Raw genomic sequence first — 19,260 nt, forward strand, 5'->3', positions numbered from 1 at the left:
TCCACCACCAAGAGTCCTTGTCTTCCTTCCTCTTCCCGCATGATAGAGTAGGTACCTTCTTGGCCGTCTCCCTCAGCACTTCAGCAGTTGTTTCCCAGTCATCTGGTAACTGTTCATTCCCACCTATTGCCTGCCTTACCTCTTCCCTAAATTGCATGCAACACCCCTCCTTTTTCAACTTCAACCATTTTATCTTTGGCTCTTCTTTCACTCACTTCCTCTTCTTGGCCTCCAGAGTCATCCTACAGACCACCATCTGATGCTGCCTAGTAACACACTCCCCTACCACCACTTTGCAGTCGCTAATCCCTTTCAGATTGCACCTCCTGCATAAGATGTAGTCCACCTGTGTGCACCTTCCTCCACTCTTGTATGTCACCTTGTGTTCCTCTCTCTTCTTGAAATACATATTCACAACAGCCAATTACATCCTTTTGGTGAAATCCACCACCATCTGTCCTTTCACATTCCTCTCCTTGACACCATACCGAGACACCTTCACTGACATGCCCATTGAGATCTGCTCCAATGACCACTCTCTCTCCCTTGGGGATGCTCTCCACCACTACATCCAACTCCCTAAAGAATTCTTCTCTCTCTTCCATCTCACACCCAACTTGGGGAGCATATGCACTGACCACATTAATTATCACCCCATAAATTTCCAGCTTCATGCTCATCACTCTGTCTGACACTCTTGTCACCTCCAAAACACTCTTGACATATTCTTCCTTCAAGACTATCCCTACCCCATTTCTCCTGCCATCCACTCCATAGTAGAACAGTTTGTACCCGGCTCCGATACTCCTGGCCTTACTCCCCTTCCACCTGGTCTCTTGTACACATAGTACATCTACCTTCCTTCTCTCCATCATGTCAGCCAGCTCTCTCTCTTTACCCTTCATAATGCCAACGTTCAAGGTTCCTACTCTCAACTCTACTCTCCTACCCTTCTTCCTCTCCTGCTGTCTCTGGACACGCCTTCCCCCTCCTCTTATTCTTCTTCGGCCAACAATAGCACAATTTCCACTGGCACCCTGTTGGCTAACGGCACCAGTGACGGTCGTTGTTAACCCGGGTCTTGACCGATCTGGTATGGAAATCAGATTGGTTGTCCGCATGTTTGATTTGCCATGGTTTTTATGCCGGATGCCATTCCTGGCGCAACCCTCTCTATTCATCCAGGCTTGGGATTGGCACTGATGATACACTGGCTTGTGCACCTCCAGTGGCTAGATTATAGAAGACATTCTGTACATTCTTCTGTATTTTGTTGTGTCATTAAACTCATATTTTGTTTTTGTTTATTTTTCTGTCAGTACAAACAATGCTTTTAAGACAAATTCCTTGTATATGAAAATCTACTTGGCCAAATGAACAGATGCACATTTTGATGTATTTACTTTATCTGTACAATAACATATGATGCTGTGTGTAATGCAGTGTCACTCCAGTCCAAGACAAAATTTCCCCAAGGGGTCAATAAATAAAGGAAAATGTTTAGTATAGTAAAGTATATTTTACCTTATTTTACCTTTTTTATTATATCTACTCTCACACACCTTGCTGGACGGCTCCGTGGAGGTGGAGCCTGGGGTCAGGGCCGGAGTCCCGGGGCCGCAGGTCCTGCGGTCCAGGTTCCGGTGATCCGGGCTCTGGCTGAACCCCAGATGCTGCATCTGGGAGCTGTGGCCCGTGGCGGGGTCCGCCACCCCAGGAAAAGAGTGCAGGGTGGCGGAGTAGGTGGGTGGCGGTGCAAAGGATTGTGGGTAAGGGCCGCCCTTCCTGCCCAATATAGAGGGGCTGCCGTGGATGACAGAGTGGAGCGGGACATTGGTGAGCGGGGTCATGGTCAGGAGCGAGTCCTGGTGGGGAACCAGGAAGTTACTGAAGGAGGGAGAGTGAGACAGATTATAACCACAAGGAACCGCTTTCAAACTCAACAATTACATTGAAATTAATTTAAAAAATAAATGTAATTTTAAGACTACAATGAACAGAAAGACATTTGGAGGAGTTATGGGTCATTCCATCACCGTTTCCATTCCATTCCATTCTGAGTTACCATTGAATATTAAGGCTGAGGCCACGAGAGAATGAACAGGAGTAGCAGTCAAATCTAACGTCACAAGCAAACAAAAAAAGTTTTTACATTTTGCTGGAGTCCAGTTCCTCTGAAACAATGTTTTCCGTTTTGATCTGAATGCCGCCGGCCCGGGGATTCTGCTCAAAGAACAAAAACACGGCGGGTCAACCAAACGTCTTTTGTTCCCACTGCTTTACATTCACGGCAAACCATCATAAATATGAGAGAGAATCCATTTATCTGGCATTTATATATTATATATTTATTTACCGTTTGTATAAATAAGGACTTTCACACTCAAAAAAGATAAACACCACAAGATTATGAAATTATATTGACAGGATTGAAGGAAATAGATTAAATGATGTATTGATTGCCATGTTTGATTGTATAGAGTGATATAAATATAAAGCATTATATATAAAGCACAGCAAACACAAAATACACTGCAGATCAATTATAAAAAAAAAGGGAGAAGTTTTTTTTATCTTAATCTTATTGGGGTAATTACAAAAAGATTTTATATGATCTTTTTTTAAATAATAATAAAATAGATTATCAAGACATGAATATCCACAACATTAAAAACAGTGAGCAACGGGAGCATTCCAAATTGAATTCTTTCAAGTACTTTTTTCAAGCACCATTTTTTCATTTAGAAGGACTTGCCACAAAACAAATATAATCAGTTTTCAATGTGATACTTATAAATTAAAATATAATATAATCTTAATCTCATTGTCTATTACTTACAGTATATTCCTATATATACTCATATATATATATATATTCCTCTATATATATATATATATATATATATATATATATATATATATATGAATATATACTCATATATATATATTCATATATATATACATATATATGAATATATGTGAATATATATGAATATATATATATATATATTCATATATACATATATATATATATTCATATATACATATATATATATTCATATATACATATATATTCATATATAAATACAAACTAAATAAATATATATACACACACACACACACACACATATATATAAACACACACACACACACACACACACACACACACACACACACTACTCACAAAAAGTTAGTGATCTTCAGCTTTCGGGTGAAATTTCAGGATGAACCTAAAATGCACTATAACCTTTACAGGTGAACTTAATTTGACCTTCTCTAAACTTTTGAATGCACATGTCCAACTGTTCAATGTTTCAGTACTTTTTGCACAACTTGCTGTTCTCTAACAAGTAGCTGAATGGCAAAATTCACAACAGGTGTTTGATCCATGAATCGACCAATACATTTCCTGGTTCAATTAGAATTGGTATTTAAACAGTCCTCTTCATCATGCTGTTCACATTTTGACATCATGAGACCAAGACGACACCTAACAGTTGATCAACAGTACCTCGCCATTGTGAGGCTTCAAACAGGATGTTCTCAGAGGGAAGTGGCCACTGAGCTTAGAGTGTCACAGAGTGTCATCAGCAGCTTGCAACAGAGATACAGAGAGACTGGAAGAGTCACAGAAAGGCATAGAAGTGGACGTCCTTTCACACTGATGACCACTTCATTGTGAACAGTGCCCTGCGGAACCGGATGATGAATGCCACTCAACTCCAGGCACATTTAAGGGAGGTGAGAGGCACCCAAGTGTCACGTCAGACCATTTGAAACCGTTTCTATCAGCGTGGTCTGCGTACTAGACGACCTGCAAGGGTACCTGACCACACCACCAGGCACAGGCATCATCGTCTTGCATGGGCCAGGGAGCGTTGATGCTGGACGAGGAACCAGTGGCATCAGTGCTGTTCTCTGATGAAAGCTGATTCACGTTGAGCAGAAATGATGGCCGCCAATGATGTTGGAGACATCAAGGAGAGCACTATGCATCAGCCACTGTTGTCACCAGACGAGCCTTTGGTGGTGGTGGTGTTACAGTGTGGGCAGGTGTGTCTAGTCAATACAGAACTGCCCTACACTTTGTGAATGGTACAGTGACAAGCCCATATTACCTGAATAACAACATTAATCCAGTTATTGTGCCCCTGCATGAACAACACAGGCCTAATTTATCTTCATGGACGACAATGCTCCAGCTCATCGAGGTCGCATCATTAGGGAACGGCTGCTGGAGACTGGGGTACCTCAAATGGAGTTGCCTGCACTTTCTCCAGACCTGAATCCCATAGAAAACCTATGGGATCAGCTGAGTCACCGTGTAGAGGCTCGTAACTCTGTGCCCCAGAACCTCAATGACCTGAGGACCACCCTTCAAGAAGAGTGGGGTGCCATGCCTCAGCAGACAATAAGTCAACTTGTGAACAGCATGAGACGTGGTTGTCAAGCTGTAATTGATGCTCAAGGGCACATGACAAGATATTGAGACATTGACATTTTTTGTTGTGGTATACCCACCACTGTTGTTGGCTTTTGTTTCAATAAATAGTTTGAGATGAGGAAATCACCATTGCATGCTTCTACTTAAATGCCCTACTTTCATGATATAATATCACTGTAGCGTGAACCTTTTCCATTTTCCATAAATTTCACCCGAAAGCCAAGTATCCCTAACTTTTTGTGAGTAGTGTATATTCCTAAGTGTCTATTTCCAACCATGCTGGATTAAATGTACATTTCCGTGGAAAAATCACGTTGTTTCCAGCATTCAGACCGTTATTGTGGATGCTTCATTCGCGTCGGAGGGAGAACAAAAGAGAGAGGGAAAAAAAGAGATCCTGGAAAAATTGTAATTACGCTACCATTTGAATAACAAAACCAGGGGGAATTTCACAGGTTTTCAATGACCACAGTTTTTCCCCAAGGACTTTCACTACAAAAGGGGCTATTTCCAATATATTCCAGTACTTAAGTATGTAAGAACCCTGATTCCTGAGCATTCCTGTGCAATTCCGTATTTAAAAACTGAATGGAAACCCTCGCATTTGAGGCTTTTCTGCAACTCAGTCCGAGACGACAGCGCATTTATAACTGGAACCGAACAGAGAAACACTGTAAAAACCGCTGCGAATGACCGTCTGGACCCTGCGTGTCACCTTGTAGTAGTCGTACAGCAGACCCAGGGAGCTGGACCCACCCTCGTCACCGTTCAGGCTCATCATGGCCTTGGAGGCAGCGCTCAGGGGGCCTTCCAGGAAGGCGTGCCACATGTCCTCGTCCTCCGAATAAACCATCTGGACGCCGTCGTACGACTGGTCCCCGCTGAACATCACCATGCCGCGTTTCCTGGGCGGGAAAGAGAGAAGAGTTAAACACCTGATCAATGGTTCAAGGAGCAGGATCAGTTTGGTCGTACAGAACAATGCATGAAGTTGATGCAGTTTTACTAACCTTTGCTATTTCAAGGATTTGTCAAATAAACACTATTTTTGTGTGGTGATCGACAGATAGCAGACAAATGGGAATACCAAGCAGAAGAGAGAAAGTGAAGAATAGTTCCTTACTTTCCTCAGACTGTGAACTGCTGACACAGGTTTATTTTTTTGGGGGGGGGGGGGGGGGGGGTCATTGGGTTAATAGTGTTAATACAGGATCCAGGGTCTTGAAAGTATTTTGATTTATCGCACGTAATCCACCAAAATTCGAGTATCCCTGTCACGACCTCAGCATGACAGATAAGCTGCTTTGGCATTGTCCCTTTACAACACATAAGAAATGAATTTCCTGATAGAGAGGTTTACAGATTAATGTCAGTTTTTAGGGTCATTCTCCATCCATCTGAAATTGCAGTGCAATACTGTGAACATTGTGACCCTAACATTGCTCTTACATACAAAAGTCATTCATAAGAGGTTTTGGGTAAAGGTTACGCTCACTCTGCATCCGTAGCAGAGATGGAACATGAAGGAAGATCGATGTATGTTGAGTTTGGGCTTATGACTAAATGAAAGTGAAACACTGTGACCCTGCTCCACCAGCACAACCAGTCTGAAGAAACCGCCCGAAGGCTTTCTGCAGAACGCAGCAGTGACATGGAGGACAGAGATCACTAGTAAATATGCACTATAGTGTGGTGTTTGAAATGCAGCTCAATGTGCTTTACATCAATAGAAGGCGGTCAAATAGTAATAAATAATACAAAACAACTGGGTAGATTATATGAAATAAATAAAAGACCATCGCAAGACGATCCTATAGTTAAAAAGGCAAACTTCCCAGAAGAAGGTAATAGATAAACACACAGTCATTTTGTGGAAGTTAACGGTGTATTTCATCTCATGAAAGAAAACCACATTTCACATCGGAACAACAGATAAAAGACCGAAAGTTGTGTGCCGGGTGCGTCATACCCTGTGTGCACTCACCTGGAAGCGGATTCCTCATTCATGTTCCGTTGGACTGGACTTTCTAGTCGTCAAATGGATCCAACTCTGAGATTCTCTGTGTTCTGCCGGTGGAGCTCCTGTCAGCTCCCGAGAACAGGTTCGGTCTGATTTTCCGGCTCCGAGGTGTGTTACCTGTTCAGGTGACTACAGATGTGATGGTGGGTGGCGCTCTCTCTCTCTCTCTCTCTCTCTCTCTCTCTCTCTCCCTCTCTCTCCCTCTTAGGTAACCATCAATAAGTACTTGCTGTTAGGTGTACTTATAGTATTAAAAGTACTGGTATGTCATATGATTCCTGATACAATTTTGATTATAATATGGCATCATCTGCTTCTGTACCTTTCTTTCTGCAGATAATGCAGCAGTTTGAGAGATACAATCCTGAGTGATACAGACCGAGAGAGCACAAGTCTTTCCTTTCATGGAGAAAGATGCACACAGGCAGAGGGAGGGGTGTGATCTTGATAAATGAGTGAAAAACCAAAACACTCTCCCTCCAGCTTCAGGTTCCAGTGGGGAGACGACGAAGATTCGGACGGGCCCACCCTGTATCACAAGACGCTGGACGGCAACTTGAAGCAAACTGATGGAGTTCAGATGCCGTCCAATCAAGTTTACCGGCACCCGGTTCTGAGGAAATGCCCACACAGGTAGAATGCCATTCCATGCTCTGAGCTCTAAACGGATTGTTAAGACCCCGGTTTGACTCCAGTCCGTCCTTTCACGCCCACCCCGTGTATATTACATTTCAACATCCATGAAGAAGGCATGAATTATTTCTTTGTTCTCTCGGGGCTCTGCACCCTTACCGCCGGACTGAGACACTGCAAATGCACAGCCTGTGTCTGAAAATATATTTTAATCAAAAGTACACAAAAGCATAGAAAATCAATATTCTAATGTGAAGTCAGAAGACAGAACATCCCCCTGACTTCCAAATTCAGTACCGATTTTGACATAAGCCAACGCCATGCACTTTTCATTTGAGTCATTTAAGAGGCCGAGAATGGTACACGTGGGGGCTCTTCAAAGGGATATTCCAATTTCTGGAGATATTTTTGGTCTGACTTACCAAGATACACATGAGAATTTAAAGACTAATTTCATCATTGTCTGTCCAGCCCCCAGATAATACAAGAATGGAGAGGAGATAAATCAAATACAAATAAAAACATGAAAACATAGTTTTTATGCTTAGTTGACTGAACTGGCAACGCAACAGCACCAACAAGTTGAGTTTCACAGACGTCTTCACAGTGGACACATCACATAAATAATTCAGCTTTTCAGATGCTGGAAGGTTTCTTCTCCCCAATTTCAATGTAGCTAGGGCCAGTTGATCCCCTCTCTAGCCCTACATAGGGCTAACACAGATAGCATGCAGTCTGTCGGAGGGATGAAATTGGTATCTTCTCGTCTGAACCTGGGTAAAATAGATAAGAAAAATCCCCCAAATCTGGAGTATCCTGTCATGAGCTCAGCATGATAAGCTACAGTGAAGTTGTCCTTTTACAAAATAAAACAAATTAACATCTTGACAATTAATTATCATCCTCTTCACAAAAAGCGGGTTTCCTTCTTGCATTTCTTGTTTCCCCTCTGCAGGGTTTTCTGGGTGGGGCCCTATGTTGTTGTTGTTTTACGATCAGCCTCTCCAACCTGAGCACCTCCTCATGCACGGTGGCAGGTTTCACCTCCAGCAGGAAGCAGAAGAGCGCCAGCAGCCATTTGTACATCCTGGGCAGGGTGGCTCTCACCTCTTCAAAATGGCTCCTGCAGTTCCCGGGTGGAGGAAAACACTTGGAATTAGTGTCTTGTTTTTTTTTTTGTTTTTTTGTTTTTTTGACAATAAATTCAGTGTAGTTTGTGCATGTGGACACATCAGAAAGTGCCAAAATCACCTCTCTTCACACTTTAACCCCAACTTCTATTTTCCGGCCAAGTGGTGGCAACAGTGAAGCCTATATTAAACTGTAGATGGTGTAGACTGCAAAATAAGGTTCCACAAATAAAACATATATCTTAAACCTTAAAATCTTACAACAAAACCATACAGCCACATTCATTCCTGAGGGTGATTTTATATATATATATATATTTTTTTTTTAAACATATACTATATTATACTATACAGTAGCACCCCTGCTAATCCATCACAGACCCCTAGGGGGCCGTGGAGTCAAACCGGGGTCTTAAACGATCTGTTTAGAGCTCAGAGCAGGGAATGGCATTCTACCTCTGTGGGCATTTCCTCAGAACTGGATGCCAGTAAACTGGGTTGGACGGCATCTGAACTCCATCAATTTGCTTCAAGACGCCGTCAAGCGTCTGGTGATACAGGGTGGGCCCGTCCGAATCTTCGTCGTCTCCCCACTGGAACCTGAAGCTAGAGGGAGGGTCACACTGGGGGTCTGGCAGTGATCCAGTCACCATCCCGAACGTGGCTTGCAGGTTTTCCACCGATCCTGGATTCACAAAAGGTTGGAAAAGCATTTCTGTCCGGAAACCCAATACTGTGACATTTATGCTGACCTTTGACTAAGCGTCATGGACTTATGCAGCAAGTCGCAGCGTCATTTAACATGAAGTTACAAAAATCTTGTTCCATGTCAAAATAGGATTCCACCCATATCAGATAAACATTTTTATTGGGAATGGGCTTCATGTAAACCATTTCCCAAGGTCCCGACCAGAGCAGAGCAGTATAAAAAAGAATGTTGTGACATTTAAAACGTTCCTTTCTACCATTTTGGACTCATTGCAGTAAATTTACCACATCCCCGGAAGAGAGACACCGAAGTGCGACAACCGCATTGAAATCAATTGCATTTGGTTCAAAATACTGCAATTGGCGTATTTTGAGTACAAGGAAAATAGACAGAACCTCTGAATCAGTGTCTGGTTAAAGTATCACGAAAGAGAAGAGGATCTCACACATCTATGCCAGCCCCTTGACACATTCAGACAGTTAAACTCACTGGACCGGTTTTGAACCATAATTACAACACTACAAAATGGTTTTGGAGAAGTGCTTGTGTTTCCCCAGACTAAAGACAGTATTTCCCATGACTTCCATAACCGCAGTCATAAAGAGCTTCTTTGATATTTATGTGAAGGTAGATCGACAGACGTAGCGTAAACTCCACCTGTGAGAGGTCCTTCTCAAAGCGGATGAAGAAAGTGAGCTCAAGAAGTGCACACTTACGTCTCCTTTTCATCATGATGGCTTTGCTCTTCCAGGAATAGAATATCGGGGTCTGGGTCTTCCAGCCCCTCCTGCGTAGGAGAGAGCTCATTTTAGTTACGAGGTAATGGTCTGACAGTGGACCTTGTGACACACCGCTTCAGAAACCCTCCAAATGGTGGAAATCAACAAGTTTTTCCACAGGACAGAAAGACTTACGGGGAAGGACAAAGAAATGCTTGTTTTCCTGGTGAAAGTTATTATTATTTTGTAAGACGTGGGATTTTAGAAACGGCAAGATAATCGCAATCGGAAGAAATCAACTAAAAGTTGACATTGCAGGGTCAAACAAGATAACTAGATAACTAAACATGCATATGGTTCTGAACCCTCATTTGGCAACTGTGTGTATGGAACAAAATATGATTAAACCACATGAATCCACATGTAAAAGTCTGGAATTTAAGCATATTTGTAGTTAAAAACAATCTAGATTTTTCAATATGAAAACGGTTTAACATAATTTACAAAAAATGAATCTTTTGTAAATTATCATTATATTAAGAACGTGATTGATGACTAGTGGCTCGTTGGGGATATTCCAACTATATTCCACTGTTAAACTATTTGAGCTGCAGGTATTATGTAACCTATAATTCAAGCAAACATAAATGAAGGAAGGGTATTTGGATGCAGGCGCCAATGAGCGTGAGATTCACCTGTGAGGCAACGCACGTACAGGCGTGTGAATAAACATTTCATGAATCACAAGAATTGAAAACTGCCTCTACAAACTCCGATAAATGAGGGCTCCAATTGCCATCGGTGTCCTGGCGGTCTCACCTGGCGGTGCCGTCCTCCTCTCTCTGCCCGGCTCTTCTCAGAGCCGTCTGCAGCAGCTTGTACCACCTCCGGATGTTGAAGCTTCTCTGTTCTGTTGCCCAAGGAAAGAAAAGCATGCGAGCGTGTTATTTATTCATCGAAAAATAACAAAAAAAAAAAACTGTACACTAATATTTTGCTGAGACAATTGTACAAGCGAGGAGTTGCACCCAAACAGTCTGCCTGTGTAGCGTATTCTCAACTTCCCCAGCTTTGCGCTTTACCAGGGACGCTGAATGGCTAATACAATACACTAAACATGTTTAATGTTACTTCATGTATTTCCAGAAGAAAATCTTTTTCAGATTTCTATTTATTATTTCTACTCATGCCACTATTCATTGGAGGCAGATAAACTGCTGCAGCAATCCTAAACGGGAGCAGACGAAAGAAGAAGAAGAAGACGACTCATGCCACTATTCAGGTGGCATGCTGGCAGTCCACTCAATCACGTCACTAGCAGCTGTGTGTATCTATGTCTGTGCGTGTTTGTGCGACCCCGCCTTAACTACTACCAGGAAAAGCTGGTAGTAGTGATTGGTGATTTTCACCGGTGTCACGGTGGCGCAGTGCATTGCACTGCCCCTCACAGCAAGAAGGTCCTGGGTTCGATTCCCGCCTGGGGCGCTGTTGGCACCGTGCTCCGGCGGGTTATCTCCCAAATAGGAGCCTTTCTGTGTGGAGTTTGCATGTTCTCCCCGTGCTCACATGGGGTTTCCTCCACCTCACGTCAGTAAGGACCCCCACCAAAAACATGCACACATCATCGTCTGACCAGCGATGGACACTCATCACCTGGTCCCCGGGCGCGTCCACGTATGCTGCCCACTGCTCCTGGCTGTGCCCCCGGAGGAAGGACAAGCCAGAATGGGTCAAATGCAGAGGATCCATTTCACCGGCCACCATCAAAGCATGTGCATGTTTGTGTGTGTGTGTGTGTGTGTGCAAGCATGTGTTGTAGTGTGGTGTGTTGCGTGACGAATAAAGACTGTTTCTTCTTTCTTTTCTGGTTTGACTGAAGCATATTCATTGTCATTTTAAGCTGGAACTACAATGGGGGGAAAAAAGTTGGTTGTGAAGAAGAAAAAAAGAATGCCAAGTAAATTCACATCACATATTTAGAAGGCATTAAGCTGCATTCTCAAAAAAATAAAACTAAAATAAAATGCAGTTGAGATCAAATATGTTTAAACTGATTCAAAAACCCTGTGGGAAAGCTGTCCAACAATGCCACTGCATTTAGGCGGAGCAGAGAATTAATAGACAACAGCCATTTTAACCGGAGAGCACATGCCAAATATTCCTTTGCTAAGAATGACTTGAGTCTGTGGTTAATGGAGATATGTCGTTTAATGGCGGGGGAGTCAGAAGAAAAGAATGAAGACAAACAGACTAGACGGGATTCCACAGTCTGAAAGAATGTCATAAAAGCATTTTGACCAAAATAAGGAACTACACATGAGTAGAGGAAAAAAGGTAAACCCACAACCACACACCTCCCAGTGTCAAAACAGCAGCACAAGGAAAGTCTTTAAATCAAGCGTAAAAAAAGTTGTGAGAGTAAATAAAGAGTTCGATACCTACCTGGGTCTTTCTGGTTTTGTTCACTTGCATCATTGGACAAATCCCTTAAAAAAAAAAATATATATATATATATATATATATTTTTTTTTGTTTGATGTAATTATGCTTTGTTACAAAACAATAAAAATAAAAATAACATGACGGGACAAAGTATTTTCAATTGATACCATTCAGTTTGGTCGTCACAGCCGAACAGGAGCTTGAGGGTGACAATGATGAGCGCCGCGGCCTGGACGTCGTACAGGGGGAGACACGGCTTGGAATTGGGGGTGAAAATGTGACACACATCCAGACCGGCCATCTGCATGACCCTGCACACCCAGACATGGAGCTCGTCTGGGTGGGGGTGGTGGAAAGAGAGGGACATACACAGCACCAATGATTAAAAAAAGGAAATAAAAAATAAATGGTAATGATTACCTAATCGCATGATCGCACTTATTTGAGCTGATCCCAACCCTTTCAGCATCATATGTTTCAACCCAAATTGAGAGCCACTGCTAGAAACAATAAATAGAAGATTTTCATCAGTTGGGTTGAGGCCAATACATTTTTTAAATGTTTATGTTCCAGTATTCTTGTATTTCTTCCTAAGGTGACTGTGTATTATATTGGCCTAGTGACTAAGTGAAAACACATCGTCCCCGACCACTGCCATTTAAAATCCTAGCCATAACTTGGCTCAAGAAGAATTGGGCTGAATGAGTTCACATTAAAATAATTTAAAAAATCACCTCTATTCCTTTTACCCCTCTATCCTTAGAGGCTAAGCATCCTTCTGAGGTTTTCAATACCGGTACCAATACCACTTGCCTGATGATAAACATTGCTTTAGAACAAATAAGATACTCTCTCTTTCTAGGTTAAAAATAAATAAATAGTCAATATGAATTGACACATTCATTTATTCTTAATGTACAAAGAAGCATCACCTTTATTTTTGAGTCAGTAACACAGAAGAGGTGAAAAATACTGAAAACCCCCCCCCCATTCAATCTGGACCACAGCAGAATGTCATTCAGACACCCAGCCCTCCATGAGCGAGTGTCGACCCACCGGGGAGGTTGATTTCCGTCAGGTAGCGGGCGGTAAGCAGCATGGGGTGCAGCAGACACTGGGGGCTGACGGGAGGGAAGTCGGAGAGCTCCATGAACACCGCCAGAATCTGGGCCTCCTTATGCACCACCCCATAAGAGGGAATAGACTGTAACACGCACACACACACACACACACACACACACACACACACACACACACACACACACACACACACACACACACCTTTATTGTGTAAGCCAAACAAATTTCCACTTGGGGAAAAGACAGTTTTGAGATTGATTTATGGATTCATTGACTCTAATTGACTGACTCTCTCTTGGATAGCATAACAAAGTATCAGGATGCAAGGACTCCCGCCCCTTGTCTGGTGATACAGTACATGTTGTATTTCATTACTGCCAATAGTGGGTTGAGAGGGGTGTTTGTGAGGAGAAATGTAAATTTACAGTAGCTGTAAAAGTCGTAGACATGTGTAGGCAGGCATAGGTTTCGGTTGAACTGAAGCCAATATACCTGGTCCCGGATACTCATTTTAACTCAAGACAATGTTCCCATTTACCCGGAGCAATTCTAAATATTCCACACAGGACAGCTGGGAAATCGTTCACACGAGACTTTTCTGGAGAAACTACAGCGTTTACAGCCTCAACAGAAGAGTTTATAGCTCACCTGTGGCCAGATTCATTATCTCTGGACGGTGTAGGCTTCTCAGTGCCTTGCTCAAGGGCACAGTACGACATAAATGCAAAGTAGTCGTTTAGGGGCGTGACGGTCATAATTCAACCATCCGTTTATTCAAAGGGCTCACCTCAACTTTGAAAATGTGAGCGTCTTTGCCGAACAGCTTCATCTCATCAGGTAGACACTCGTAGGCGTTGATGTAAGGCATATGGCCGTCCCTCACCAGCCTGCAGCACCAGACAGGAAACACTTTGGTCTAACCTTTCACTCAGACGATGCTCTCACAGGAGGCGGCTGTTACCTGAGCAGGTCCGCCAATGTGAGGGCCTCTCTGGTCCACAGCAGGGCCAGGTGGATCAAGGCCAGGGTCTTGGTCATGCACATCAGCCCTTTGTTCCGTCTCAGCTGCGGCGTGAGGTAAACGGATGAGTCCTCAGAACCAGACAACACTTTGGAACCCGCTGCGGGGAGAGCGCACACAGATATAAGGGAAGACTCCCAGGGTTTTTATTTTTATTTGGCTTTATTTTTGGGGGGGAAATCCTTCCCACAGTTTAAATGTCAGATGAGTCTGATTTGGTACTTTTAAAGATGAATTTCAATGAAATTTAAGACACATTTTTGGACTAATCAAGTATTATATAATTTGGATCATGGCAGAGGTTAGAATTAGGTAGAAATAGGATTAATTATGAACTGCTTCATTTATGTCCAATTTTTTGGGATAGATTGGCCTTTATTGTAGAGAGCAGTGGACAGACAGGAAGAAGAAATATATAGACAAATAAAATCGGATTAATGTTCATGTTCGTAAGACCATAAATCTAAAATGTAAGGCAATTTATTGACTTTAAAGACCAAATATTTGTAAAGTGTTTTAAACTGATTCAAGTAAACTTTCCTCACTAAGGCATTACTCTTCCGCCCAAAAATTCCCCATGTGGTTTAGAGTTTTTACCCCCCAACCTGTCTCGACGGGTGTTACCTGACATAGAGGCTGTAGATTGAGCTGTCGATTGGTTCCCTTCCGTGTCACTGGATGAGGCACAAGATGACTCCGCCATGGTCTCCATGTCCGTATCAATGAAACGCTGAGAAAAGAGGAGTGAAGCATTGCTCTGGGTCTTTAGATGACCACTCACAATGCAACTTGCTTTTCTTTATTTCTTGGGCTATGGAAGCTATTTGGTAGTTTACACTCACCAGACTGAACACTGTAGAGGAGACGGGGTTGGTGGTGTAGGCCTGTTGGCTCTTCTGCAGGTACAGCCTCCACAGCCGACACAAAACCTCTTCCTACCAACCCGACAGCAACCCAGGCCATAGTCAGATGATTAAACTGACACCTGTTAGCGTATAGCATGACCATACTGTGCATCTATCCTATATACAGTATGTGTATTATAGTAATAGGAACTGTAAACAAAGATTTTGGAAAATAGCTTCCAGTGTAGACATTTATCAAACTCTGTTTCCGTGTATTCATGTGGAGGAGGTTATATCGGCACTTTTTGAAAACGCTGATGTCAGGACCTCAACTTGCGCCAGGAACTTATGAGCGACGGCTGACGACCAGTGTTGTTCGCCGTGTCTACATTAAAATTTCAAAAATCTCTCCAACTTTTGGAATCACGCCCATACACATAATAATTCATATTATAAATATTGTGTATGAATATTATGAAGAAGCTCAATATGTACGCTCCTAATGTTCTTCTGTGACATTAAGTTTTATGATATTAACACCCCCTACTGGCCTGGCATGCTTATGTGGGTATTTAAAATCATTTGTGTGTTTAATTGTGGACAGTTTTTTTTTTCTTTTTTCGGATAAACAGAGGGGGGGGGAAAGCTTTTTCAGAAATATCCATATACGTGTGGATGAGGCATTAGACTGCTCAGTCACCTACAGAAATTTCCACTATACTCTTCCTCATCTGTTAGGAATTTTCACTACTTTCTTATTTACTAGATGTACAAATAAAAATCTTGAATCTTGAATCTTGAATCTTGAATCTTGTATTGTTCCTACAATACTTGAATGAATAACTATTTTCCCTATCCCTTTCACACATAGTGCTATGCAACTTTGATCTCTTGCCTTTTTGCACCATTAGGATGTAACAAGGCCACTGTACTCCAGTGCAGGATAATGACCATTAAGTTAATTTAATTCAATAATTGTGAACAAGGCAAAGCACATTAGTTTGGAATGGCATGTGTAAAAAAGTTGCAGTTTTAGGGATTCACAGTTTTACAGTAAAAATGATGATATATAGACCTTAAATTGAGGATCTACTCCCAGCTTTAGCAGAGTATCAGCCTGATGTTTGAGGATGAACTGGAAGCCCTCACACACCATCCACTTGCGACCGTATTCTGGAAAACACACTCACGCATCAGTTAATGCAGCTCAGAGTGATTGGTTTTCCTGAGGTTACATTGAGAAGACATGCGTAATCTGGACTTAACAGTAAACAATCCATGAAGGTCATATCACCATACAGTATTATACAGAGGCAGTAAAGGTGAGACCTACCAATGGTCCGGCGCCCTCGTCCACTCAGAATGGTTGTGACTCGGTGGTTGAGAAAATGTGTTTCACTTGTCAAGTCAATTGTTTTCTGAGTGATTGGGAATGTTGATTAAATGAGCATATTGCGTTCAGGATTGCATGTAGTTCATTAGACATAGGGAGGCAACAGAAATGTTAGAAGTTCCATTGTCTGCATAGTTCAATGGGCACAGCATGGGAACTAATCTGCATTAAGGATTTTATTTGGACACTCATTTACTATTTTTATTCATTAATACACTTGTTCAAATTGTTCAGGTTTGCATTGCCGAGGCCTAACAACCATGCCAAAACAACTGAATCAAACGCTCCTACTTACCTCAATGATAGTGTGGCAGGTCTTGCAAAAGTATTTGCCCTCGTCACTTATGGCCCAGCTCACAGCAGAACACTGTCCACATGGTTCACTGTAGTTATGCTGAGGAGAGCAAACAAATTGTACATCACTTGAAGAAGGACTGACTCGCAAAATGATTCCCTCCTTTCCGAGGCTAAGAAGAAATAATGAAACAGATGTTCAAGCAGAGGTGGAAAACACCAGGTTCAAAAAGTACAACTCCAGTCTGGGATTTTCAGTCAACCATGCAGATTTGCTAGTTCGCACCACCCAGAGGTCCAACTGATGTATAGAACCCAGAATCACGATTGTGGCGCCGCCCCTTGTGGCCGCCCACGTGAGCACCTTGGGTCGATTACGCACATTTATGTATTTTTAGAGCTTATTGTGCGTAATCACGGGGTGTCATGACATTTCAATGCCTATTTGTATGACCTTATGTATATGTATGTGACAAATAAACTCTTGAACTTGAACTTGAATGAGTGAAATCAGCTGGATCAGGGCATGGCTGGAGCAAGAACGTGGAATCTGGGCGTTCTTTTCCGTCGGAACCTGGAATTAGCCAGCTCTAAGCATTTTGGCAAGTGCTTGAGGGTGTTTGACCTTAAGTTATGTATTATGTCAACATGACCTTTCAAAATGACTTGAAACACTTATGAGCTTAAAAAAAAATACAAAAAAACAGAGGCAAGAGCATCGGCCCAGAGGTCCCATCATAGATAGATACTCACAAACAGAAAAAACATAGACAGATAAATAGATAGATAGATAGATAGATAGATAGATACACAGACAGACAGACAGACAGACAGACTATTCATCACCGGAGGAAAATTGCAGTGCAGCAAACATCAAAACAAAAGGCAATAATAAAGTAATGAGAATAATGAAAAACATAAAAAAGGCAGTATGCGATAAACATGATAACTAACTCAATATATAGAAGTAGAAGTCAATGTACAATAAATTTAGAGAAATAACAGCAGACAATAAACCTCTATCAATAATTCACACCGTCACAAATGGGAAATGGTGGCAGTTTGCATACATTATTACATAGAATCTGTACATATACTGTAGTGTGTATAGGGCTGTACTAGGGCGGAAACCATAATGGTTTAACAAGATAAATATACACAGTATCGATGGGAATAAGAACCAAATCATCAAGTTGACCATATGGAATGTCAACATGAACGATGTATATAACATGTTTCTCAATATGTAAACAAAAACATGCGTCTGTTGTACACGTGCTACCACTGCACTGGAATCATCTTTCATTTATTTTTAACCGTTTTAATATCGTTTTAGGCACATATTAGAGAAAAGAGAGGCTGCTGAGGATGACCTACCGTTTCCTTGTCGTCCATGTCAAACCAGAAGACGGTTTTATTTCGGGTTGCGATTCAGGGTTCATACTTTTGTTTTTGAGGCTCAGGGGATATTGCGTCACGAAATGTGGATGCCGCTTCCGGTGTGCGTTTCATTTTAATCCGTCCGGCGGGTTCCAACGCGTAAGATGAAAAAAGACGTTACATAAAAATATTACTTACAAGAGCTAAAGAGAGACATAGATGTAAATTGCTTTTTCTGTGAATTACATCCTGAAACTAGCGCCCATCTATTTTGGTCTTCGTACATTTACACATAAATTGTGGAAAGTAATATTTTTTTATAGCTAACATTTTCTCAGATTTTGCTTTTTATGATAGAAATATTCGATTTGGTTGCTATGATCAAAGTGACAAACACGTTCATGCATTTTTCCTTATTCATCAAATGTTACTTCTCGCCAAATTCCACAATCACAAATATAAATCAACAAACAAACAAAAAAAAAAATTCATGGTATTTATGAAGGAATGGAACAATGTGTATCAACGGGTTCTTCCTGACAAAACAAAAAAGCAACCAAACCAATGAATGTATGCAATACGTTGAAGGTTTTTAAGCGAACTTCCTCGTACTCTCACGTCCTTATTTCTACTTAATTTGTTTTTTTTTTTTGCTGTTTTTTTTGTTTGACACTGCTTTTTGTTTCGTCTGTATGTACGATGATGACTTTTTCTTAAGAAACTGTGTATGTTGACAGTTTGAAATAAAGATCTGTTCGACAGGGAACTTCAAACTTGGCACTGGAGCGTGAGAGTGTCGACACGAGTAGGCGGGTTGACACCAAGCTGTGATATGTCAATCCGAATCCGAACAAGTCAGAAGTGAAATCTCATTGGTCAATCCGAATCCGAACAAGTCAGAAGTGAAATCTCATTGGTCAGATTTGTTACCGGAGGTTAAATAGTTGTATCAGCAGCCTTTTCACCAGCAGAGATGACGGTTACTGGGCTAATTTCAATGTTGATATTACTGTTTGATATTACAGTTTTGGCTTATATTTTCTGCATTTATATTTTGAAGTATTGTAAATATTGTGTGTGTTTATGTTCGACCATATAGTAGAGGCTATTATCAATTAATATACCATATATATGTTATCTATCTTTGGTT

The 19,260-nt window shown here is 41.7% G+C and overlaps 1 protein-coding gene across 1 annotated transcript; it reads right to left on the reverse strand.

Annotated features, from left to right (window-relative positions):
- Positions 1-7,286: 7,286 nt before the first annotated feature.
- On the reverse strand, positions 7,287-18,198 carry taf1b (TATA box binding protein (Tbp)-associated factor, RNA polymerase I, B). The gene is made up of 15 exons (XM_080022548.1): positions 18,108-18,198; positions 16,732-16,830; positions 16,377-16,461; positions 16,119-16,216; positions 15,041-15,133; positions 14,823-14,928; positions 14,139-14,298; positions 13,965-14,064; positions 13,154-13,301; positions 12,265-12,433; positions 12,098-12,141; positions 10,475-10,565; positions 9,653-9,723; positions 8,684-8,912; positions 7,287-8,220 (listed from the first exon to the last, which is right to left on the reverse strand). The coding sequence occupies exons 1-15, from the start codon at positions 18,123-18,125 to the stop codon at positions 7,989-7,991; spliced, it is 1,743 nt and encodes a 580-aa protein (XP_079878674.1). The 5' UTR covers positions 18,126-18,198; the 3' UTR covers positions 7,287-7,988.
- Positions 18,199-19,260: the final 1,062 nt, after the last annotated feature.

Source organism: Zeus faber, assembly GCF_960531495.2.
Source record: "Zeus faber genome assembly, chromosome: 2".
Classification (NCBI taxonomy): Eukaryota; Metazoa; Chordata; class Actinopteri; order Zeiformes; family Zeidae; genus Zeus; species Zeus faber.